Raw genomic sequence first — 26,113 nt, 5'->3', positions numbered from 1 at the left:
TATAAATGGTGGAGGCCACATTATATTGAAGGGGTTAAGCCTTAATTAAGCCCCTTGTTGGAATCTGGATCTCAGGCAGAGGTATGAGCCACCTGACCTTAGTCCTATAGTCTGCTTGCCTTCCCAGATGCTGGGAGCAGAGGGAGACCTCTGTGAGCATTAAGGTGCTGCTATGATCATAATAATAATTAATCATCATAGCCTACATTATATATTGGTTTCAGGTTTACAGTGCTTTTTATACAACAATCCTGGGAGGGGCTATTGTTATTCCCATTTTACAGTTGAAGAAACTGAGGCACAGGGAGATCTTATAAGTGACTTGCTCAGGGTCACACAACTAGTGAGGGTCCGAGGCCAGATTTGAACTTGAGTCTTTTTGACTATAGCACACAGTCCTTTTTTTATTTTTGCAAGGCAAATGGGGTTAAGTGACTTGCCCAAGGCCACACAGCTAGGTAATTGCTAAGTATCTGAGGCTGGATTTGAACTCAGGTCCTCCTGACTCCAGGGCCGGTGCTCTATCCACTGTTCCACCCATCTGCCCTGTACACCTAGCTGCCCCCACACAGTCCTTTTGAGACGAGGGGCGCTCTCTTTTGGCAGAGGGTCACCCTCTCCCTGGCACATCTTCGACTCCATAGAGCCAGATTCTGCTTGGCTCTCATTGGGCTCCTACATTGGGGCCAAGCAAAAGGTGGGCCCCAGGAAGTGTGAAGCAATAACCACAGAGGACAAAAGAGGATGTCGGGGAGTCCAGAGTAGCAGGATGGGGTGAGAGACAAGGAGAGGCAGATCTGGGAGGGAGAAGATTAGAATGAGGGACATCATGACTTGGGGTGAGGAGAGTGGTGGGAGGGGGCTTAGGGACCCCTAGCTCATGACATTCACTTTACAGCATAGGGAAAGGTCACAGCCGGCTAGTTGTGGGACCAAGCTGGGGGTTGTCCCCTTTCTGGTCCAGTCCTGCCCTGTCCTGGCAAGGCAGCTGGGCTCAGCAGGGAGGTTGGGGTTCGGATGTTCACTATCCCCAGCCCTCGGTGAGCTCAGGAAGTCTTATAGACCCTATGAAACTTTTAGCTTCATGGGAGCGGACAGCGGGGTCTCCCTAAGCTTTGTAAACCACTCTCTCCTCTGACACAGTGCCCCGTGCCCACTTAGCCAGGTCTTGCTGAATGATCACAAGAAGCAGAGGGGCCCGAATCTCCTCTTAGAGGGTTGTCTGACCCTGACAGAGGAGGAAACTGAGGCTGCCCAAGATCACCCCTGTGGTGCAGAGCTGAGCTGGGATTGGAAACCAGGTCCTGTCTACAACCCATTTATAGGGCCTGCTGACATCATCACCTTGGGGGGCTGATCTGCCCCCCCATCCAGCCGGATCAGGGACCCTTAACCTTGTGGGCAACAGGAATCCCTGCTGAAACCCATGCACCCCTTCTCAGAATCATGTTTTTACAAGTGTCAAATACTTGGGAATCCAAAGGAAACAAGTGATAATGAGATACAATTATTAAAATGGCTTTTTAAAATTGTGGGTCCCCGAGGAAGAAGCCCTGCCCTTAGAAGGCCCCTGCGCCTCCACCGCTCTGCCCCCCAGAGGGCCCCAACTACCGTGTCCGCCTTCTCCTGGTCAGTCACCGAGGACTCCGCTGGGCCCGTGGCCACTCCTGGATGTCCGGCCTCAAGGAGGGAGTCACCGGCTGCCGCAGGCTAAATGAGCAAAGAAAACCAGTGTCAGCCCAGGGACCCCCAGTGTGTCCCCCAGCCCCGCCGGACAGGGGCCTTGTGAAGGGGGTCCTCCAATGACTTGTGCTTATTTCTCCCGAGCTCTGGTCCAAACCTCGGTTCCCCATCTGTGGAATGAGAGGTCGTGTCAGATGACCTTTGTGCCCCAATTCCAAGAGCCCGAGATCCTGGGTGTCCTCATCGGTAACGGGCTGGATCACCACTCTTCCTCACTGGAAGCCTCTCTTCCCCTCCTCGTGTCTCTCTGTCTCTCTGATCCACAGCCAGATACAATACCCCCCCATACACCCCCCACCCCAACACATTCATCTATCTCCCACCAGGCTTGAGGTCAGGAAACTCTTCCTAGTCGCTGCAAGGGTGGAATGGGCCACCTTGGGAGGTAGTGAGCTCACCATCTCTGGAGGATTAAAAATTGTTCACCAGGAATGCTTTCTACTGGATAATCCTTTATTTCCCCAGGTGCCGGTGAGGAGTCATGTCAATAAAATCTCAAGGCGGCCTCGTTTCCAAAACGCTGGAGTGGGTCTTGGGGGCCATTGAATCCCGGATGCTCTTTGGCCTTTTCACTCAAAGACCTCCAGGCTTGGACAGCTTACTGCCTCCTGGGGCCGCGTTCCCTTTCGGAGACCCTGATTGTTTTTTTTCCCAAAGTCCGGCCCAAATCCTTGTTTCTACAGTTCTACCCTACCTGTGCCTCTGCCCTCTGGGGGTCAAGCAGAACCAAACACCCCCTCCCCCCCAGAATGGCTCTTTCAAACACTCTATGAGGCCTCCCCCAGTCTCTTCTCCAGGTCCCACATCCTCTTCATCCTCAGGTGGGTCAGGGTCTACTCCAGTTCCCTTCAAAGCAATGGCCACATTGCCTGGGTCCTTCCTGACCCCCACCCCGGTAATCATTGCCGTCTCCCAATCACTCAATGCACATCACAGTCCCTTCCTCACACGTGTGTTATATCTCCCTAGCAGAGTATAGCTCCTCTAAGAAGGTGGAGGGCCGGTTTCTTTGGGGTCTACATCTCCAGTACCGAGAACACAGTAAACCTTTAATAAATGTTTCTGAATACCAATCCCTTGTTATTATGAGGCTTGACCTTGACCTTGAAGGGATGAGAAAACACAGCCTTTCTTTGTCAAGGTGGGAGCCTATGGGTGTGGAACGTGGGCTGCTCTGCCAGACTGGGTTATGTCGGTTTTGCAGAATTGGGTTTTGTATTCTTTATTCCAAGGGGAAGGGATCAATTTGGAAAGAAAGGGAACAAACATTTATTCATTATTGCTTACTATGCGCTGAGCACTTCACAATTATCTCATTGACCCTCACAACAACCCTGTGAGGTAGGTGATGTCCTTATCTCCATTTTACAGTTGAGGAAACTGAGGCAGAGGAGTTAAGGGATGGGCCCAGGGTCAAACAGCTAGCAAGCTGTCTGAGGCTGGTCCACTGTGACACCTAGTGGTCAGGAAATTAAAGTGATGGGGAAAACTAAAATTTTAAAATATGTTATAAATCTATATAATTATATATTTATAAATGTATATTATAAATTTATAATAATTTTATATATAAATTTAGAAATTAAAAAATTTTAAAGCACACATTTTTTTTTTTAGGTTTTTGCAAGGCAAATGAGGTTAAGTGGCTTGCCCAAGGCCACAGGGCTAGGTAATTATTAAGTGTCTGAGACCAGATTTGAACCCAGGTACTCCTGACTCCAGGGCAGGTGCTTTATCCACTACACCACCTAGCAGCCCCCCAAACACACATTTTTGTTGAATTGAAGAAAGCCCTCTGGCATAGGTGTGCTAAAAAGGTCCCAGGGAGGGAAAGAGGACAATGATAAGCCTATTGTGTCTATAGGGAAAGTGAGGCACATGATGGGACCACCCAATTAAATTACCAATCCTGTGGCCATGACCTGGGCTTCCTAGATGAACCCTTGGTGGGAGGCGGGTTCAGATGAAGGGTCTGCCAGGGGGCTCTGGCCTGTGGGTCTCTGGCTTACCTCCTCTGATGGGTGGGGGCCCGGTGGAAGGTTGTTGGCTGTCTCGTCCTCTTCCTTCTGCAATCCGGTTGCCTCCGAGGCCCTATGACAGCTCTCCAGCTTTGTCTTTGGCCATGGAACTGAGCCGACCTGCTGTCCCAGCTCAGCCCCATTTTCCTCCACTGAAGGAATGGGGCTCAGTAGTCGCTCCCCAGGACCATACCCATTCATTTCTGCCTGCCTGTCATGGATGACCAGTCCAGCGGGCTCCGAGGTGCTCTGCCACTCCCTCTCTGGGGCCTCCTCGGTGTCTTTGGGGGGCCTGGTCTCCCCGTTCTCTAGCCAGGATCCCTCTGGAAACATGGGCTCCCCCCTGGCTCCCCAATGGATCTCTTTGCAGGAGTCTGGGCTTCTAGGTTTGAGGAGCTCCCCCAGGCTTCCCCAGTCAGCTCCCACAGGTCTCTCAGGGCCACAAGGACGGGGGAGTTCTTCCAGGTCCCTCCAGTCTGTGTCCAAAGGTCTCTCTGGCCTCCGAGGAAGGCCCATGGCCCCCAGGCCCCCCCAGTCCATCTCCTCGGCCCTCTCCAGTCTCTGAGAATGAGGGAGCTCTCCCAGGCTTCCCCAGGACACCTTGGCAGGTCTTTCTGGAACAGGGGGTAGGCTGAGCTCCCCTAGGCCATTACAGTCCCACTCAGACCTCCTGGGCTGGGGCAATTCCTCCCAGTCCAGAAGCTGTCCACTCTGACGAAGCCTCTCCAGTCGCCGACAGCAAACTTGCTCTGCCAGTGTGCGCCAGCAGCCCACGATCTCTTTGGCGGGGCCCCTCCATTCACTGTCCGGGTACATGTCCAGAAACCTGGTGCAGGAATGCCCCTCAAGACCCCTGAGGTCCCTCTCCAACCCACCCTCTGGATAAGCCTGGCCTGGGCCGCCCCAGTCCCTCTCCAGGTGTCTCTTGGGAGACCTGGAGATGGACGGTTCCTCTGGAGGACCCCACTCCTCCTCCATTGACTTTCCTAAGTGTCTAAGGCCCAGAGATTGCCTCTGGCCTAGTCGATCATTCTCGGGGGGGATGTCTAGGCTCTTGGAGTGGACAAGCTGACCCCGGGCTCTGCATTCCCTCTCTGGGAGTTTGACTAGATTCTTGGGGGGTGCAGAGCCCCCCTTGCTCCGCCGGTCTCCCTCGGGGCGTCTCTCTGGGTTCTTGGTGTGAGGAGGCTCCGCTCGGCCCCTTGGAGCCTGTTCTGAAGGCTGGAGGGGTTTCTTGGTCACCTGAGGATGGGGCAAAAGGGCAGGTGAGATGGGGGGCATCACAAACAAAGAAAAATGGCCCTTCTCCAGGCTGCTCAGAGACTGGGGTCTTAGCAAGGCCTGTATTACAAGGAAGCCCCCACTCAGCCAGGTTTCTTGTGTTGAACCAAGGGGTGACCGGCTGAGTCTAGAGAGGGATTCTTAATCTGAGTTCTGTCTAAAAAATGATTTTTTTTAAGAATTGCATTTCAATATAACTAGTTTCCTTTGCAATCTTATTCATATTTTATTTTATGTTTAAAAACATGATTCTGAGAAGGAATTTTACTCAAGGAGTCTATGACAGAAAAGAAAAAAAAAGATTAAGAAGCTCTGGTCTAAAGAGAACCTTTGAATGTAGCCCTATCAGGAACAGGATATAGGTTCTTCCAGGATCTGGGTTCAAATCCTGATTTGATCCTTTTAAAAGTCATGTGATCTTGGGCAGAGGGACGGGATCAGACCTTGAGGTCAGAGAGACCCAGGTTCAAACTCTGCCTCACCCACTTATGAGTTGGAGGATCCTAGATAAGTGACTTTATCTGTTTGATCCTCAGTGGGTTCATCTCTAAAATGATTATTTAATTGTACCTGTAGTGAGGGGCATGAGCAGAGCCAGGAGGTTCTGGGAATAGAATCTCCTTTCAAGATTATTTCATTCTTTGAACTTCTATCACCTGGATACAAACCTGGAACAGAGTCTGGGACTTAACAGAATTAATTAATGTTTGTTGAAGGGCTGATTGATTTGATTAGTTCAAGTCCAGCCCCTGGCTCACAGTGGTTGTGTGACCCTGGGCAGGTTACTTACCCTCTCAGAACCCCAGACAATTCCAAGACTACAAGGCACAGAGAAAGGGGCTGACTTACATTGGAGGAGAGTATTTCCTCCCTGAGGAGTTCCCTATGAAGATGATTCTGATGAAGAAAGACCTACAGAGACTGACTCATGGGGTTGTTCTGAGGTTCAAATGAGAGAAGGGCCCAAAGGATTTGTAGAGTTTAACTATAAAAAGTCAGTCAGTCAGTCATCATCATCATCATCATCATCATCACCTTATTTTTCATATGAGTTCAGATAGAATTGGTCCTGGGATAAGTCATTCTCCTGCTATTATCCTTTGATGTTTAAGAGAATTATTAGAGTTGGGGCCTGGACCTGAGATGTCAGTATAACAGGTGACTCTTCGGGAAGGAAACTCCTTCTCCCAACACAGATAGGCAGCTTAAAATCTTAGGGAGTGAATCCTCTGGGGTCCCATCATCAGGATGCTCCAGAAGCCAGGTCATCTTCATCCATCACGCTGTGGGGGAATTTTCATAATTGTCTCATTCTTTTTCAATCAACTTCACATAGAAATTTTTTCCAGACAAGTTGCTGCCCTTATAATATTCTTTTATGCCTAGTATTACATGGACAGATGCCCAGTGGATAAAATGGAGGTAATTTGTAACCGAATGGAAGTATTGGGATGTCAGCTCATTCTTTGTGAATGAAAAGCACATTCAGGACCGCTCCTCTGCAGACAGGATGACGAAGATGTTGCGGCGCACCGCCTTCTGCTCATTACGGGATTGGCTTTCATCTACTAGGTCTCTATATTTTGAAAACTTTTCTTTCTGGTGAGCTTGGAGATTGAGTCTTTGGTAGGGTGACCTCTATTAAAAGCACTGTCCTTATGTTTTTTAGTAGATCAGTATCTGAGCAACCATCATATCTGGAGTCCTGCTGAGGATCCTGTACCATATTTGCTGAGTTCTTGTGGTAGTTAGGAGTAGTTATGGAGATCTGTCGCTTGGCAAGCTTCTGGTGTATCATTTTAGCCGCTAGGTCATCTTCTTATTCAGTGGGAGCTAACTTTAATTTAATTTTTATTTTAATTTAGGATAATGAGAGGGACTGGGCCTGCGATTTCATTGTTATAAGGAAACTAACCCAGTAAGGAAACTCCATCTATCCATTTATAAGAGAAACTCCTTCTTCCAATATTAATGCAGAAAAGTTAGGCACCCTCTCTGTAACTTATTAAAGAGTACCTCAAACAATGGTTCTCAAAACCTTGAGGTCTCAAGACCCTTTTATATTCCTGAAATTATTGAGGATTCCCAAGAACTTTTGTTTATATGGTCTACTGATACTGTATTAATAATTAAAACATATTATTATTATTATGACAATCATTTTATCCTTGAGTATCAAAGAGTCTCTTGGACCCCCAAGGGTCCCCAAACCAAATTTTGAGAGTACTAAGATTAAGTGACTCTACCAGAGTCACACAACTAACCTGTAACAGAGGCTTTCTTTACTTCAAGGATAACTTTTATATCTCCTAAATAACTCTGACTCTGAATTAAATTTAATTGAGATAGGTGGTCTGTAGGATTTGATCTGAGGGTCACTGGGATGTTCCCACAGAGTACCCAAGGTGATTCCACTGGAAATGGGGGCTGGTGGATCATCATGTGGGAGCGAATAGGTGAATGTGCTACCCTCTCCATCCATTTCATCGCCAAAGGCCAAGTAGTTCCGTGGTGAAGAGAACTTTCTGACTCTAGGAACAGGTCTCCATCTCTTGATGATTTTTCCATTCTTTGATCATGTTCCCTTACTGTGAGGGAACCCCTGGCCAGGAGAGCTACAGCATGCAAGCATCACCAGGTGAAGGAGGTTGGGAGACAGAGGTCAGTAGTACAGTCAGTCATACAAGGGGTCCCACCACCTAAAGGGTCAGCTCTGGTTACTGAATGGGGGGGGGGCTCACCAGGGCCCCATGCCCACCTCAGCTGCCCTAGGGTCTCAAGCTTTGGCCACATTACGTATCATGCCCTATACAGAGGAAGAAGTTATATATATATACAGGTCTTCTAGGATGAAAGAGAGAATAGTGATTGCCCATGTTGCCAGTGCAAGCACTGGAAATGTCTCTGGGTCACCCCTTTTCCCTGTATCCCCCATCCCCCATCCCCAGGAGAGCAGGGATGCTACTGGCTGCCTGGGACTCATTTGAGGGTCAGATGCAGGGAGAGGAAGGGCAAGTTGGACAAAAGCTCACCTCTCTGCCCAAGGCTGGGCTGGACTGTCTGCGCTGTAGCTGCCCGGATGCTCGTCCCCCACCTCTCTGGGACTTCCCAGCTTCCAGGGCCTGGTAGGTCTCCAGGGCTTCAGACTTCCTATAAACCAAGGGGAGCCACCATCTCTGAGGTCCTCCTCCATCCGTCTTTCCCTCGCTAGCCCACCCCCTCTAGCTAGCTTCCTCACGTGGCCAGTTGGTTGGGCTCTCTGGTTAATTGTAAGACTTGATCAAAGCAAAATAGAGCCCTCTCTCTGGGCCAGTTCTTCCTTCCCATGTCAAATGAAGGCAATGGGATGGATGAGGTCCCTTCCAACTCTAAATATAGACTGCCCTAACCCTCTGACTTTTGGTTGGGGGGGAGGTTTTTTCCTTACATCAAGTCAGCCCCCCATCTGCAACTGCAACTGCACTCTTCTGACTCTGCTCTCCTGGACCAAGTCTTCCATCGGAAGCCCCTCAGTGCCTAGGGCACCCCCCTCAGAGAAACATCCCTACTTCTGAGTAATCTTCTTATGAATGTGCTCCTGAGGCCCTTCTTCAAGCTGGCCACTTGTGACTGAGCTCCAACTTAACCAGGGCTTGCTCTGTGATCTGAGTGGGGGTGGGGGCACCTGCTCTCTAAAGACGGGCATTGAGTCAGCCTTTGGGGCTACCCTGTCATACTAGTGACTCATAGGCATCTGGACCCAGAACCTGAGTTCAGATCTAATCTCATTTACTAGCTTTGTGACCTTGGGCAAATAACATAAACCCCTCCATTTGCCTCAGTTTCCCCATGTGTAAAATGGAGATAACAAAAACATCTCCCTCCCAGGGTTGAGATAATATTTTTATATGCTTAGTAACATGTTTGTTATATAGTAGCTCTACATAGTTTGCTATGTAGTAGGTGAAATCTAAATATTACCTATTATTCTTTCTCCTCTTTCCCCCTTTCTTTCTCCTCTCTTTGCTCTTTCTTACACACTCTCTCTTTCCTTTCTCTTTCTTCTTCGCTCTTTCTCTCCCTCTTCCTCACTCTCCCTCTGCTCCCATCCTCTTATCTCCTTTATTCTCTCTCTCTTATTTTTTGTTTTGGCAAGGCAATGGGGTTAAGTGACTTGCCCAAGGTCACACAACTAGGTGATTATTAAGTGTCTGAGGCTGGATTTGAACTCAAGTCCTCCTGACTCCAGCACCAGTGATCTATCCACCGCACCACCTAGCTGCTCATCTTTTATTCAGTCTTGCTGACTTCATTTTTTTTGGAGACAATCAGAGTCACCCAGCTAATAAATATGTGAAGTTGGATTTGAATTCAGGTTCTCCCAACTCCAGGGCTTGTGCTCTATCCACTGTGCCATCTCGCTGCAACTTGTTTGTTGATTTTTTTGAATCTAAGAGGAGGATTTCATATTTATCCCTATGAAATTTCCTCTTCATAGGTTCAGAAGGATGAAGTTATCTAATACCATCCAGCTTGGATGGAGAACACCCCACTGGCTCCATTCCCCACACTAAGAATGCCCTCCCATTGCAGCTGTTCCCCCATCAACCCTCAAAGGTCAGGTTAGTCCTGGGGCTGTTTACCTCTATTTTGGGGTGATAGAGAGAGGGGCAGATGGTTGGGCCAGACCTGCCCTTCTGAGGGCTCACCTGCGCTCATAGCCAAAGATTCGCTCCACCTCACTTCGTCCAGGGCTGCGGGTGCGATCACTGGCATTGCTGTTTTGCTTGCCCATGGCTTCTTTCTGGTTCAGTCTTTTGGGTGGGGGGAGATCAGCCATCACTGTGTACTCTTCCCGTTCCAGATTACGTCTGCCCTCCCCATTGCCAGACCCCTTGGCACAAGAAGGCCCTGATTGGAGGGAGGAATACCCAGCGACACCTGGAGGGTCCCAATGACGGGGTGGGGAGGAAGCACGTGGGGCATCTCGGTGTCCAATGCACACATGGAGAGTTGGTTGGAGGGTATCATGTAGGGAGTCCATGGAGGGGGCAAGGCTCTCAGAGCTGGCACCTGAAGGGTTCTGGTTGAGGAGGGAAGGGTCATTGTAGGCCTGGCGTGGGGGGGAAGTAAAAAGTGGGGCATCACGATGCCCAATGCAGACAGGAGTGGGGATCTGAGGAGGATCATGCTGGGAATCCATTGAGAAGGCCAAGCTTTCAGAGCTGGCCCCAGGGGGATCCTGGTAAAGAAGGGAAGGCTCAGGCTGAATGTGGCGTGGGGGAGAAGAGAAGGGAGGGGCATCCCTGTGCCCGATGCAGACAGGGGGTGGCATCTGGGGGGGATCATGCCCAGAGCTTGTGGAAGGAGCCAGGCTCTCAGAACTGGCCCCAGGGGGATCTTGATAGAGGAGGGAAGGTTCTTGCTGGGACTGGCGTGGGGGAGAGGAGGCCCGGGGGGCATCTCGGTGTCCAATACAGACAGGAGGTGGCATCTGGGGAGGGTCATGTTGAGGTGATTGGCTCTCTGCATTGTCTGAGGTATTTGGGAGGAAAGGAAAGGGGTCATGTTGGGAATGGCGAGGGGGCGAGGAGGCCCGAGGGGCATCCCGGTGCCCTATGCAGACAACTGGAGGGATGTAGGGGGGTTCGTGGTGGGGGGATTGGCTCTCATCATCCTGGGGTTCAGGAAAAAAGGAGAAAGGGTCATGCTGGGAGAATCGGGGGGGTGAGGATGCCCGGGGTGCATCTCGGTGTCCAATGCACACAACTGAGGGGGGGTTAGGAGAATCAAGAGAGGTAGAGCGTGAGAGGGACGAAGTCTGGGAGGCAGTACGTGTAGAAGAGAGAGGTGGGGTGGAGCTCCGAGGGCCACTATGGCAACTGGAACTCCGAGTTGGGGTATCATGTTGGCTGGTTTTAGAGGAAAGCTGAGATGAGCGTGTGGGAGAGGAAGTCCGAGAATTGTCACCTTGGACTGGCCGGAGAGGAAAGGAGGCCCAGGGGACCTCACTTTGTTTAGAGCGGGAGGGAGAAGAAGCTCGAGGTCCATCACTCTGGATTGGGCGGAGGGGGAAGGAGGCCCAAGGAATGTCACGGTTAGTGCGATGGGGAGACGAGGTCCGGGGATTGCTCCGTTGGCTGGATCGTGTGGGAGAGGATGACCCAGGGTTGTCTCGTTGAATAGAAGAAGATCGAGGATTATCCCGTTGACCGGAAGAGGCCCGAAGATTATCCTGTGGGGTGGGCCGGGCAGGAGATGAGGCCCGGGGATTGTCTCGTTGGGTAGAAGAAGGTCTAGGATTGTCCCGTTGGATGCAGCGGGTAGAAGTGCCTGGGTTGTCTCGAATAGAAGACCGAAGATTATCTCGTTGGCTGGAACAGGTTCGAGGATTGTCCTTTGGGGTGGGCCGGGCAGGAGACACAGCCCGGGGATTGTCTCGTTGAGTAGAAGAGGTTCTAGAGTTGTCCCGTTGGGTAGAAGAGTGTTGGATGGGATCCCGTTGAGTTGATGATCGATGTGGAGAAGATGCCCGGGCAGTTTCCCGTTGGGTAAATTGATGGGGAGAAGAGGCCTTGGTGGTGTCTCTTTGGGTGGATTGATGGGGAGATGAGGACCTGGTGGTGTCCTGTTGGGTTGATCGATGAGGAGAGGAAGACCTGGTGGTGTCCTGTTGGGTGGATCGATGGGGAGAAGAGGACCTGGTGGTGTCCCTTTTAGTGGATCGATGGGGAGAGGAAGACCTGGTAGTGTCCCATTGGGTAGATCGATAGGGAGAGGAAGACCTGGTGGAATCCCGTTGAGTGGATCGATGGGGAGAGGAGGACCTGGTGGTGTCCCTTTGAGTAGATCTATGGGGAGAGGAGGACCTGGTGGTGTCCCTTTGAGTAGATCGATGGGGAGAGGAGGACCTGGTGGTGTCCCTTTGAGTAGATCTATGGGGAGAGGAGGACCTAGTGGTGTCCCTTTGAGTAGATCGATGGGGAGAGGAGGACCTGGTGGTGTCCCTTTGAGTAGATCGATGGGGAGAGGAGGACCTGGTGGTGTCCCTTTGAGTAGATCGATGGGGAGAGGAGGACCTGGTAGTGTCCTGTTGGGTGGATCGATGGGGAGAAGAGGACCTGGTGGTGTCCCTTTGAGTGGATCGATGGGGAGATGAAGACCTGGTGGTATCCCTTTGGGTAGATTGATGAGGAGAGGAAGACCTGGTAGTGTCCCATTGGGTAGATCGATGGGGAGAAGAGGACCTGGTAGTGTCCCTTTGGGTAGATTGATGAGGAGAGGAAAACCTGGTAGTGTCCCGTTGGGTGGATCGATGGGGAGAGGAAGACCTGGTGCTGTCCCGTTGGGGGGCTCGATGGGGAGAGGAGGCCCTGGTTATGTCTCGCTGGGTGGATCTATGGACAGAGGAGGCCTGGGGTGTGTCATGGTGTGTTGGTTTTGCAGGACCAGGGTTCCATGACGTACTTCTAAGTCCACTTTGTAGACTTTGGGAGGCCTGGGCTGAATCGAATTTGTTCCTTTCCAAGGAGACATAACCACTCTCCCCACGAGACTTAGCCCAGCTCTCTCTGAAACTCTGGTTCCCATGACTAGGATCTAGAAAAAGAAGAGGGGGGAAACACAGTACAACAAGGTGAGGCAGTGGGCTGCCTACCCTGCTGACTTCTCAGGGAAGAGACCCACTAGAACATATTGGAATCACTGGAGACTTGGAGTTGGTTATCTGGGGAGGCAGGTGAGATTGATCTGAGTCCAATACTTTCATTTGTTATCCATATCTACAGACTTCTATATTAGGATCATAGGATTCATTCATTTATTTATTTATCTATTTATTTATTTATTAATTGCTTGTTTGTTTATTTGTTTGTTTGTTTGCTTGTTTATTTATTTATTTATTAGGTTTTTGCAAGGCAAATGGGGTTAAGTGACTTGCCCAAGGCCACACAGCTAGGTAATTATTAAGTGCCTGAGACCGTATTTGAACCTAGGTACTCCTGACTCCAGGGCCAGTACTTTATCCACTGTGCCACCTAGCTGTCCCAGGATCATAGGATTTAGAGGAGAAAAAGACCTGAGTACAAAGAATGTCAGAGCTGGAAGCAGAGACCCTGTTGATATTCCCTGTGCTAACCTCCTTCCCAATTCTGACCTTCCCTGTTCTAGGGCCCCTCACAGTTTTGACATTTTTCTGTTTCCAGTTCTGTATGAACTAATGATCCCCCCCAAATCCTGTAGAACCCAAAGATATAGTGATCACTTGTCATGGATGTTGCCATGAGATTTCTGGTCAGTTTTCCAACATCCTTCCCAGATCTAAGGTTCTGTGCCCCTGAACCTCCAGATTTCTACTCTTGATCTAGAACCACCCACCCAAGCTGGAATCCTATAGTGCTTCCCTTTCCAAACAGGCACATCCTCCCCACCCAGGAGGATCCCCTGACAGAAAGAGATAGAAGGAGAACTTACCTTCCCTCCTGAGTCCCAGAGTATCACCTGTGGCCGATGCCCTGGACACTGAGGATGGAGCCCTCCGGGAACTGTCAGCTTGAGCACGTTCCTGATGTCTGGAAAACATCATGATGAGCTCTTCCGAGTCCCCAGGTTTACCAGGCTGGTTGACAGCATCCAAGTCCTGCATGGGCACAAGGGGCAAAGAAATGGGGTGGGGAGCTGATTCCAGGTTCTTACTGGGTCAGGGAGCAGGACCTAAGCTGGAGATTTGGGGCCCTTTGGAGTGTTAAGAATTGATGAGATCATACACCTCCCTTTCAAAACAATGGAGTGCTGGCCTTAGAATCAGAAAGAATGAGGTCCAAATTCTAATCCTGTTATTTAGCTATATGAATCTGGACAATCTCTCTGTGCCTCAGTTTCTTCATCTGTAAAATGAAGGGGGTATATTTAAAAGTTTTTAAGGTCTGAACCCTATGATCTTTCATAGAGGTGGGGGACATGTGTGGAGACTAAAGTGATGTTTTGGCTGGTTTTGCTAGGTGCTTTTAAATTCTGTTTCCTTAATGAGGGATGACTTGGTGGAGAGTAGATGCAGGAGGGGGTATATTTTTAAATAAAGATGATATAAAAGAAGAAATGCCGATTAAATTAAATTAAAAATCTAAAATCTAAAAAATTAAAAAATAAACCCAGGGGCAGCTAGGTGGCGCAGTGGATAAAGCACTGGCCCTGGAGTCAAGGAGTACCTGGGTTCAAATCTGATCTCAGACACTTAATAATTACCTAGCTGTGTGGCCTTGGGCAAGCCACTTAACCCCATTTGCCTTGCAAAAAAAACTAAAAAAAATAAATCCAGTTACAAAAAAAGAATGAAATGAATAAGTAATGAGAAACTGGAAAGAATAGATTCCCAGCTTTTTTTTCTGGGTAATTATTCATTTTATGAATTATGGATAGTGAATAATTAATGAAAGGATGGTCATCTGGCTTTTCTCACAAACCAAAGATGATTCATGAAGGCCTCTCAATGCTTACATGCCCTTGGAAGAAAATTAAAAAAAGAGAGGTAAAAAAGAGGCCATCTGAGAAGCCCCTTGAAGATTGCATCTCATTGTGTGAAAGAACTCAGCCCAAGTCAGAGGACCTGGGTTCATCTCCAATCCAACTTCTGATACTTTTTATCTTTGTGATCTTGTCATTCAGTCGGGCCTCAGTTTCCCCATCTGTAAATAGATGGTCCTGAGGCCCCTTCCTGCTCCATATGTTTAGGCCTTAGATCATCCTTTAGGTACCCTCTGTGATTCCTCAGAAGCCCACAGGTAGAGTTTGCTCAAGGGTTTCAGACCTCTGCTCTGTCCACTCTACCACTGCTTCAGGCCCCTGTCCCCCTGTCTACAGATAAGAAAGTCTTGTCTGTGCACTGGAGAGAACCCCCTAATTTGAAGAGCAAGGCTCCAAGCCAAAGGGAACCAGACAGACTCGCCCTGAGAATGAACTTGGCCTGGAGGCAGGGGAACCCGTCAGGTTAGCCCCATTGGCTCTGGGATTCAGCCAAGAGCTCATGTTTCTGGAGCCTCTTTCAAAGCATGTCTCCATTTCTCATCTTTTACACTCACCAAACCCCATAAAGGGGAGGTACAAATCCTTTCTTTTGCACAGGTCCTGTGATTTCACTGGGAGAGAGGACTCCTGGGTGAGGAAACACCCTTTCCTGAAGCAGATCAGCCTCCCTTGGGAAATTTAGAGTTGCCTTTGAGAGGGTATGGGATTTGCTGCCGATGGTCCCACAGCCAGTGGGTGTCACGGAAGGGACTTGAACCTGGGTCTCTGTAACTCCAAGCCCCCAGCCTCTCCTCCCCTCCCTGCCTTCTGCTCTGTCCACTCTACCGCTGCTTCTCAATCATCCCCATTTTAAAGGTGAGGAAAGACTCAGAGAGGGTGAGTGATTTGCCCAAGGCCAGGTTTCACCCCTGGTCCCCTGTCTGTCAGCCAGATCAAGCTGGGCTTGGTGATCTGATGGGAGAGACACAGGGGTTGGCCACTTTGCACCCCAGTACTCCCTGTCCCCACTCACCGCAGCTTCTGGGGTGCTGGTACCATCAGGACAGTGGGTGCCTGGGCTGAGATCAGGGCCGATGCTGGCAGTAGCTCTGCTGGTCTGGCTGTCCTCTGAGGAGTTTCGCAGCTGTGTGCAGGTGAGGCTCTCTAGGTAGGGCACCCCACCCCTGATCTCTTGGCCCCCAGGCTGGGCTTCGGGGCTCTCTGCCAAGGGCCACTCCCCTGGAAGCCCAGGACTAGAAAAGACAGACACAATGAAGCCATGAAAGGCACTGTGATATAAGGGATAGGGCCTTGGATTTAGGGTTAGAAAGAACTGAGTTTGAATCCCAACTTAGGCATGTAATAGCTGTGTGACTGAGCAAATCATTTAGTTTCTCACCCTCAGTTTTCTCATCTGTAAAATGATTCATTGAGGGGTGGCTAGGTGGCAAAGTGGATAAAGCATCAGCCCTGGAGTCAGGAGTACCTGGGTTCAAATCTGGTCTCAGACAATAATTACCTAGCTGTGTGGCCTTGGGCAAGCCACTGAACCCCATTTGCCTTGCAAAAATAAAAATAAAAATAAAAAAAATAAAAAGTAAAATGATTCATTGGATCCCTTACTATTCTAAATCAGATCCTGTATGTCTCTCCCATTTGCCAAAAAAAAGTAGTGATTTGGGAGAAACAAAGAGGCCAGAAATCTGTGTTTCAAATTTATTCAAAAACAATCCCGTCTCTGAACCCCAATTTACTCATCTGTAAACCCAGTGAGGTGGGTTGGAGCAAATCTTACTGCCCCCATCTGACAGATGAGGAAATAGAGGCTCGAGGGTGTGCTTGTGGGCAAGGAACTAGGAAAGGTCATAGTCAAAACTGGAATTGGGTTTCGAGGCTTGAAGCCTAACGTTCTATCACTTTTCTAGTGGGGGCAAGCAGGACTTTAAAATATAATAGTGAAATCTGGCCTTAGACACTTGATAATTACCTAGCTGTGTGGCCTTGGGCAAGTCACTTAACCCCATTGCCTTGCAAAAACTAATATATATGCATATATATATATATATATATATATATATACATATATATATATATATATATACATATATATATATATAATAGTGAAGCTTAAAAGGGGTCAGATGTGTTCGATGAGTCTTTTTTTCCCCTTTTCCTCTTCTTCCTTCTTAAAGAAAAATCTAGGGGATGACTCTCCGGGAAGGGGAAATCAAGGTAATGTAAACATAAAAAATAGCAGTTAAAACAATTTTTAAAACCTATTTTTAAATAGTTAATGAGGACTCCCTAGGACCAGAGAGGCTTGCCTTTAACACTTTCTCATTTCATAGCCAATCTTTCTGTAAAGCTTTAGTATTTCCAAAGCATTTTATCTGATCTTAGGTAGTATAATGAACCCCATTTTCTTTCTTTCTTTTTTTTTTTGCAAGGCAATGGGGTTAAGTGGCTTGCCTAAGGCCACACAGCTAGGGAATTATTAAGTGTCTGAGGTCAGATTTGAACTCAGGGACTCTTGACTCCAGGGCTGGTGCTCTATCCACTGTGCCACCTAGTTGCCCCTAATTAACCCCATTTTACAGATGAGGAGGCTGAGGCTTAGAAAGGTTAAAGGACTTGCTCAGAGTCCCCCAGCTTGTAAGTTTCTGAGACAGGACTTGAACTCAGGTCTTCCTAATCCAAAGTCTCAAAGCTCTATCCCACCCTTTAGCTACCTACAAATAATTATATTTATCCTTCTATATCAGCTGTTTCTGACTCATAGGGGATTTTGCCACCATGATTCATCTGACTTCTCACTCTTCCTTCATGCCATTTCCCTTCTCCCATTAGTGATTCCTCTAAGGACCTCTATTTTTGGGGGACAGGACCAGGCTGGCCATGATTCATTCATTCCTTTTTCAGCTAGGTTCCTAACTCAGTTATCATCATGCCCGATCTGGGCACCTTCCCTTCCCCCTCTTTTCAGTTTCCTTTTCTGCTTTGTCCTCCCCTATTAATTTTATCTGTAAAAGTTTCCTACGAATTGTAAGCCCCTTAAGGGTAGGGATTTTCTTTTAGTTGCATTGGTATTTTCTTGCTTGGCACAGTGCCTAGGACAGGGGGCACTGAATTAATTTTATTCACAGGCCAGTCTGCCAGTTTCCTTCTTTGGATAATGAGGGTGAGGGCTCTGAGTCTAGGATGATGACTTTATTCATATATCGATGGAATCCTCAAGACAGCAAAAGTTTCCAACAATAAATGACCGGAGAATCGAAACAGTTTTCCAAAGGAGAATTGTATCTTATCCAGCCTCAGACACTCAAGACACAATTGCCTTAAAAAATTTCCCAAAGCCAACCAAATAAAAGAATTGCAAACTGTTAAAAAATCATAAGAAAAAAATGGGGGGCAGCTAGGTGGCATAGTGGATTAAAGCACCGGCCCTGAAGTCAGGAGTACCTGGGTTCAAATCTGGTCTTAGACACTTAATAATTACCTAAATGTGTGGCCTTGGGCAAGCCACTTAGCCCTGTTTGCCTTGCAAAAACCTAAAAAAAAAAATGGACCAGATAGTTAGTTCTGGGAAATGCAACCTCACTCCTCCTAAGTCACCTAGGATGATAAAGATGGAAATAGTCAACTCTGGAGATCTTCGGAGAAGTCAGGTCCCTACTGTGCTGCTGGTGGAGAGGCCCATTGGCCCAATGTTTCAGCACACCAATTGAGTATTGTGTGAGCAAAATCACCAAAATGTTAAGAGGCTCTGACCCAGAGATCTCCCTGCTGAACACATATCCTCTATAAGTCAGAAATAGAAGGTTAGGTCCCCAACTGAGCACAATATTTATAGCAAAATATATTTGTGGTAGCCCCCCTAAAATCCAACCCCCCAGAATATAAGCCTAGTGAATGCCCATCCATTAAGAATTGCTGACCAAATCGTGGGAATCACAACCTCTTAAGAAATAATGACTGTGAGGAATTCATGGACAAAAGAAAAGTCAGCAGAATCAAGAGAATGGTATTATGGGACCACAATAGAGCATGGGAAAGTACTATTTAACTGATCCCAGATCAAATGTAGTAAATGATCTTGTTCCAGATAAAGGTGATGAACACACCTCACTTTTCTTGGTGGGGGGGCTAGGGAGGCTGGATGGGAAATGTTGCTCAGACAAGTATGGAGGCTGAGCCCACTGGTCTTGCTTTGGCTGTCTTTTTCTGAGAAGGGTCAAAAGTATTAAAACAATCATGAACACTTTTTTTTAAGTCAAAACTTTCAAAGACTAGAAAGGGAAAGAAAAGGGAAGGGGTCAGCTGAGCAGATGAGGGATAGGAATATGGAAATTAAACTCTCCAGTTTGAGGAGAGGTCAACAGTGATGTTCCTAGAATTCACTAAAAGAAAGGAGCCGATGCCTCCAGAGACCCAACAAGTAGACAGTTCAGCCCTGGGGGTCACTGGGCAGCAGAACGGCCCAAAATAGGGGCCTTACAAGGGTGGGTGGCAAAGGGAGTAGCTGGGGGAGACCATCTGATGCTGCGAACCCAGGTAAGGGGAATGTAGAAATGTGATACTGGCTGTATAAGACACCTCAGGTGTCTAGAGTTTGTACCTGGAAATGCCCTCACATAGGGGTTGGGGGGAGGCTTAGCTGTGCCATGGAATAACTGGGTAACAATCCTCATAAAAGAGGCAAGGAAGTGTGAGAGAAAGAATTTGGACTTAAAGAATCTGGGTTCAAATTTTGTTCCAACCACTTATATAATCTGTGTGACTCATCTCCTTCCTGGGCCCCAATTTCCTCTTCTTTTAAATGAATTAAATAGGATGGTATCTAAGGTCCTTTCCAACTCTAGAATCCTATGATTTCTTGGGGCCTCAGTTTCCTCATCTGTAAGTTGAAGGGGTAGGACTGGATGCTTGAGGTTCATGCTTGCTCTCGGTCCAAGGGCCTTATCTAGGCTTATCATTAGGAGAGGTGACCTTGAATTCTGAAAGGCCCAAGAGAACCTGGGATTGGAAAGGTCCCACCCAGATGAAGAAGCCCAGTGTCATCTGGAGACATGTTTATTGGAGGATCATAACTCTCAAGTCAAAATGGATCCAAGACCACTGAATCCAATGCCCCTTCCCTCATTTTTCTTTTTTTTTTTTTGAGAGAAAAATGTACATTTTATTCATGAACCTTGCAAGATACACCTTACAAGGTATGGGTACTTCACCTAGGGGTGAAGCACACTTCCCTCATTTTTCAGTTGAGGAACCTGAGGATAAAGAGACTTGGCTTAGGAGTGATGCAGGATTTGAACCCAGATCTTCAGAGCACTCTCCTTTCAAGTTGCCTAGATACCAGCAAAGTTTGTCACTAGAGAATGATTTGTTTTGGTCACAACAACTCATGAAGAACATTAGTGGAGGTAGGGAGGGGCAGTGCCCTGAATCAGAGAAGATCTACTCTGAGAAAATTAAAGCTCTCTAGGTCTCTGGAGTGTTGCAGAGCCTACAAAATGGGTGTCCTCCTCATTACTGTGAGTCTGGGCGGACCAAGATTACACTTCCTATTCTAGAGATTAGGTTTAGGGGTGGTGAAGTAGATACTAGGATTTGAACCCAGGTCTCTGAACCCCAGGGCAGAGTTCAGTATATTACCACCTTTCCCAAAGGAGTGGTCAAGGAGGAAGGGGGGGATAAGTATGGCACTTTTGATGGCAGGAATGTGGACACAGGATAGGGCTACCTGGTACCCCTTGGGTGAGGACATGGGGAAGGGCATCACACACAAGGGTGAGTATCTTCAGAGGGCATGGCTAGAGCAGCCAGTCCAAAGAATGGTTCAAGTTGACTTGGGAGCAGGACGTGCATCCTCCCTCCCCACATGGTGATATGCAGGTCTCTGGACCAGGACCTACCTCTCAGGCCTTTGCCCAGGGCCAGCTGGCACCACCAACTCACAACTGGGGGTCAAGATGCAGAGGATGTTCCTTGGGTGGTGGGAACCTTGCTGTAAGTCACAGTAAGGGGCCTCAGCCCCCAAAGGTCTCCCTGTCTCCTGAAAGAGGAGAGGAGAGGAGTAGCTCCTGAGACGTGGAGGGCAGGTACCCAAATGGAGAGGTTCCCCTACCCTGCTTTAGCTCCTATGGGAGCAAAGGTGAGACATTGTGTGCGAGTGATTGTGTGTGTGTGTGTGTGTGTGTGTGTGTGTGTGTGTGTGTGTGTGTGATTCTTGCTGTGTGATATTTGGAAAGTTGCTTTCCCTCTCTGATATGAGAAGATGGGACTGCATGGTCTTTATGGTACCTCCTGACTCTACCTCCTATTTCCCCAAAGTCAGGGTGCTATTCTTACCCAGGAGATACTTGTAGTGTGCTGTTATTATGGGTGCATAGATGTGTTTTTGGGGTGGGGAGGGGCAAGAGAAAGCCAAAGGTAGACGGGGTTATTAAGGACAGAAGGAGGGAATAGGGAAAAGAAGGTTCAGAGGACAGAAGGACCTTGGAATAGGAAATGTCAAGATTGGGGAGGGTCCTTAGACTAGGGAAAGGCAGAACTTGGAGGGATCTTAGACAGGGGGTGTCAGAACCGGGATGGCCATAGAATAGATCATGTAGGAGCTAAGAAGGACTTCAAAACAGCATTTTAGAAATAGAGAACATCAAAGCTGAAGAGACCTTGGAACATAGAATGGTAGAACATAGGACATCAGAACTTGGACTTGGAGTAGGGGAATTCAGGCTGGGGAGACGGGAACCTTAGAATGTTAGATCACAAAATATCAGAACTAAGGAGGATCTTAGAACATAGGCTATGCAGGGACAAATAAATAATAATTGAGATGTATTCCATGTGCTGATAGCTGGTATCTTAGAACAGAAAGTATCCGAGTTAGGCAGAACTTTAGAACAGAGTCAGAGTTGGAGGAATCCCCCAGTGGAGACTCTTAGAACTAGAAGAAACTCAAGAACTTAGAATGTGAGAGCTGAGAGGTGTGCTAGCTCAAAGAAGGGTGGAACATAAAACCCGACAACTGGGAAGGCCCCTAGAACAGAGAACAAGGAAAGTTGCACATCGGCTAGGAATGCATGGAACTTCAAACTGAAAATTGGCGGATTGAATCTGGGGGCGGGGGGGTCCTAGAAGGGAGAATGTTAAAGCCTCTACTACCAGGGCTGGAAGGGGTCTGGGGACACAGAACACTAGAAGTCAGACGCATTCCGAGCTGGAAAGAATCGAGCTCTTAGGCCTTTCTGAGTCCTGGTGCCTTCATTAAACTGCACAAGATGACAGGGGAAATCAAAGACTTTGAAACACAGCTCTGAGAGCATGGCCCGAGTTCGGAGAGGCCGGGATAATCATTCCTGCTCCAGTCCACCACTGAAAGGAAAAAGTGACAGTAGGAGCGGAGGCAAAGGAAAGGAGTGCTCTAAAGGTGATATAAAGTCAGAAGAGAAAAATGGAAGCAGGGCGAGGGATGGGGGCGGGACATGGGGGGGCACCTTATGGAAGTGTGAAGATTAGGGCTGATGGAGGTGAAGGGCCAGGAGACCGGGGTCCCCCTCTGCCATCCTGTCCAGTCGTCTCCTATCCTCAGGTCCTGGGCTGGGCCAGACCTGAGGTGTGGCAGCTCTGGGCTCAGCCAGGGGGAACCATCATTCATCATCTCTAGGGGAGTGCCCCCCCTCGGCTCCCCCATCACGCCCCAAGCCCTTGAGGAGTGGGGGAAGAGCCGCCCTCCCTGGGCTGCCCATCCCCTGGCCCGCCCCTTCTCTGGTTACCTTGGTGGTGGAGATGCGCTGGAGGGCTCCGGGCAGGGCGGCTGTCAGCGCCCTTGTCCCCCCGGGGGGCGAGATGCTCAGGCCCCCACGCCGAGGCCCTGACTCCCAGCCCCAACAGAGGCAGTAGTAACCCTAGAGGGGCTGGCCAGGAGGGAGTGAGGGGCCCTCATTACTCTTTCATAAGCCGGAGCCGGGCCAAGAACAATGCCGCAAATGAAACCGGCAGGAACTTGACACCTGCCGAGCTCACCTGAGGGCCCCAGGGAGCAGGGAGAGGGGCCCAGGGATACACACTGTGCAGCTCCCCATGGGGACAAAGCCCAGTTCTCAAAGGGCTGGAGCCAGTGGCCTCCCCAGCATGGGAGGAGGGGGCAGTGAGCAGTGACAGACCAACTGAGCAAGAGGGCAATGCCAACCTCTCCCCCTTGGCTCCATTCTCTCGGAGGCTGATGGGGAGGAGGGAGCTCCAGGGCCTTCCACCCCCATGGATACCAGAGCAGAACCGACTTGTTGGGACCCACTATGGGCTTCATCATCATAAGGGTGGGCCGTATAGGTCTTCCCAGTGTGGGAGGAAGGGGCAGTGAGTGGGGCCCAACCAACTGAGCAAGAGGGCAATGCCAGTCCCTTCCCCTTGGCTTCATTCTCCTGGAGGCTGATGGGGAGGAGGGAGGTTCTTCCATCCCCATGGATGCCAGAGTAGATTTGGCTCTTTGGGACCCACTTTGGCTCCACAGTCATGAGTGAGGGCCATATAGGCCTTTCCAGGGCGGGGAGAAGGCAACAAGAGCCTAGGCCTGGGGACAGACTGTCCTAATCAGAGCCTGATCAGGTCAATGGGGGGAGGCTGTCCCCAGAGGCCAGAGGGGAGGTTAACCAGATGCACAGCTCGCCCTCTTACCGTCTCTCCTTTCTTCTCCTTCTGTCCTGGCCCTGTCATGCCCAATCTGACCTTCAGTTCTCTCTCACTGATTTGGCACCTCAGCCTTCTTCTCTCCTCATTTCCCCTCCCTCCCCTCCTAAGAACAATCCAAAGTCTTTCTTCTGGGGCCATGACCTAGTTCCCCAAGAGAAGCTGGCTTCTCGGACACCTTTCTACCCTCCTAGCCAGGGAAGCGAAGAATTGCCACTGATAGCACTTGTTACCTGGGCAGCCACAAGACCCAGGCAGACTCAGTTTCCCCTCCATGTTCTGTACTCAAATCTCCCGTTTGGTTTAGTGACTGGCAGTTTAGCCCAGATTGTTAGAGCAGAATTTCTCAATCTGGCCCCAAATCCCATAATTCTATGGAAGCTAACCCTCCTTCATGCCCCACATCCAATCAGTTGATACTTGCTATTTCCGAACCTCAGCTTGCCATTTCCTCCCTTCAAGCGTGCGCCCTCCTCACCTGGAGCTCTTAGAATCCTTATCAGATGTCACCTTTCTGTACAGATTTCCTGATTCCCACTTCTCCCTTTGGCTGAAATTGCCCCAGCGGGCTCCTCAAATTTCCCAAGGGCCCATTGGCACCATCTTTCTAACACCCGCATCCCTCTCCACCTTCTCTTGTGCTAATATGTATCTGGATCAGCAGGGCCATGACACCAGGGAGGTGATGACATGACAAGCACACGAATTGGGTTTGATTGAGGGGGGGCTGTGCTAAGTCCCCAGCCTCACTTTCTTCTCCAGAGCCATCTGGTCCAGTGGCCAGACAGGAATCAGGACGACTGGAGATGAAGTGACTTATTCAGGGTCACACAGGTAGTTAAATGACAAGTGTCTGAGGCTGGATTCAAACTCACCCTGATTACCTAGCATCCAGGGCCCCCTCCATTCATCCTGGACCAGATGGCTCTGGAGGAGATAGTGAGGCTGGGTTCGTAGTATAGACCCCTCTCTCAAATCCAATACACTCACTTGCCATAGCATCCCCTCCCTGATGTCATGGTCTTATCCAAGAATGAAGGGCAAACATTATTATTGTTATTGCTATTTGCAGAATTGAGCCATTTTTTAAATCTCAGCTTCTTTGCTTTGGAGCCTAGTGCTTGGGTTGCTAGGGTCCTATAGACCTGGCCAGGATTTCAGAGAGATTGACTGGGTTCCCATGACCCCTTACAAGATTTCCCCAAAGCCATTTGAGCAGAAGCTCAGACACAGAGCTGTCCGTCTCCCTCTAAAAAGTATCCATTTATTTCCATTCAAAATTTCTCTGAAACTATTTCTTCCTGAATCAGATTAATTTCTCTTCTTCAAGGGCCATTTGCCTGAAACTTGGATATCTGTTCGCAAGTGTTATCACAAACCACAGCAGAGAGAACTTTAGGCATTCTTTACACTTGGTGCCCTGCTAAGGGTTTTTTTGATGTATTTAAAAATACCCCCCTCCCCATAAAAGATTCATTACTTTTCAAAGTTTGCCACCTCTTGGGCTGGAATCCAGGGAGTTATGGGACCAAAGTCCCAGGTTCCTGCTCCAATAGCCAGCTGACTTTGGCAGACTCCAATGGGCAAGGACCAAACCCTTATCATAGACAACGTGGAGCGCCAACAGGATAGAGACAGGGATGTTTTAGAAGGGGATGTTTGGGGTCAATCACACAACCAATCGATCAAGAGTACAGGTCTCGTGATATAAAGATAAACCCTCAAGCACATTCTGCCCTCAAGGACCTTAAATTTGGGGTGGAGGTGAGGGTAGATTACATGACCTCCTTTCGAATTGTTTTTCAAGTTGCTGTGATCACCTAATTTAACCTCCCCAATTTCCACCCACTTTGCAGAGGAGAAAACACAAATTAGACCACAGACTTGCCCAAGGTCACATTGCCCCTAGATGATAGGCTCAGGCTGGCATCCAGGTCCTCTGACTCAGTCATCTGCCCCTATTTCCCATCCTCAATCCTTCTCACCTGACTGACTTGATAGGGTTGGCTTACCTGGTGTATGCTGGGGTCATAGTGAGTCTCCTGGGCCTCAGAACAACTTTGGCAGTGACTGTTTGCAAACACATTGACCTCTAAGTGTTCACAGGGGCCATTGCCTGTCACCTTCTCCATCATGGAAAAGGTCAGTTCAGGATTGTTCCCCAGGATGGGACCCACTCACTGGTGGGTACCTAGAAGGAAAGAAGACATGCTCCCAACAATAGGAAAGAAGGCATGCCCTCCTCCAACTGATCCATGTACACACCCATCCACTCCCCTCCCTCCCCATACACATACAACAGGTCTTCCATTGAACCACCAAAGGTATAATTTTCACCAAAATTAACCTTCATGTTTTAGAAGGTGACTTTGTGAATCAGCATGTGCAAAAAAGAAAAAAAAAAGGCCCCATTTGGGAGCCAGCCCTCTATGGGTGAGGCTTTTCATACTTCACTAGGTTGGTCCTTAGATAAGCTGGCCCCAGTGCCAAGCTGTTCAACTGTGAGAGAATTAGTCAACACTTGTACCTGGAAGGTGGAGCCTTCTAGAACCTAGGCTCACATCTGGACTATGATGAGGGATTGGAGGATGGCTGGGGCAGGCGGGGAGAGAAAGTGACCATCAAGGACACAGATTCAGTTCAGACAAAAATGGAGCCACTTTACCCACATCCCTGCACAAGAACAGATTTGTAGGGGCATTTGGAACTGAAGTTCCTTTGAAAGTAGAGTCCATGGAAAGGAATTGCCCTCTACAGAGTCATAGGATGTTAGGATTGGTAGAAATCTTGGAACAGAGATCAGGGCTGGAGAGACCTTAGAACACGCAAAATCAGAGTTGGGAGGAGTCTGAGAATAAGGAATGTCAGAGTTGGGAGGGGACTTAGAACAGGGAAGATGGTAG

General features: G+C 48.9%; 1 protein-coding gene across 1 annotated transcript in view; it reads right to left on the bottom strand.

The window, feature by feature from the left end:
* TRIOBP (TRIO and F-actin binding protein) overlaps window positions 1-25,342 on the bottom strand; it is a 64,463-nt gene extending 39,121 nt beyond the window's left edge. Inside the window, exons 1-13 of the mRNA XM_074221076.1 lie at window positions 25,223-25,342; window positions 22,714-22,855; window positions 22,471-22,547; window positions 22,298-22,429; window positions 20,435-20,574; window positions 15,556-15,775; window positions 13,521-13,659; window positions 12,403-12,620; window positions 11,678-12,234; window positions 9,731-11,506; window positions 8,075-8,192; window positions 3,753-5,003; window positions 1,612-1,710 (exon numbers count right to left, since the gene is read on the bottom strand). Coding sequence (XP_074077177.1) covers window positions 1,612-1,710; window positions 3,753-5,003; window positions 8,075-8,192; window positions 9,731-11,506; window positions 11,678-12,234; window positions 12,403-12,620; window positions 13,521-13,659; window positions 15,556-15,775; window positions 20,435-20,574; window positions 22,298-22,429; window positions 22,471-22,547; window positions 22,714-22,855; window positions 25,223-25,342 — 4,989 coding nt within the window. The remainder of the gene's footprint in view (window positions 1-1,611; window positions 1,711-3,752; window positions 5,004-8,074; window positions 8,193-9,730; window positions 11,507-11,677; window positions 12,235-12,402; window positions 12,621-13,520; window positions 13,660-15,555; window positions 15,776-20,434; window positions 20,575-22,297; window positions 22,430-22,470; window positions 22,548-22,713; window positions 22,856-25,222) is intronic.
* Window positions 25,343-26,113: the final 771 nt, after the last annotated feature.

Source organism: Macrotis lagotis, chromosome 2, assembly GCF_037893015.1.
Source record: "Macrotis lagotis isolate mMagLag1 chromosome 2, bilby.v1.9.chrom.fasta, whole genome shotgun sequence".
Lineage (NCBI taxonomy): Eukaryota > Metazoa > Chordata > Mammalia > Peramelemorphia > Peramelidae > Macrotis > Macrotis lagotis.
Note: the sequence above shows the minus strand (reverse complement) of the source record. Positions and strands in the feature narration are given on the sequence as shown.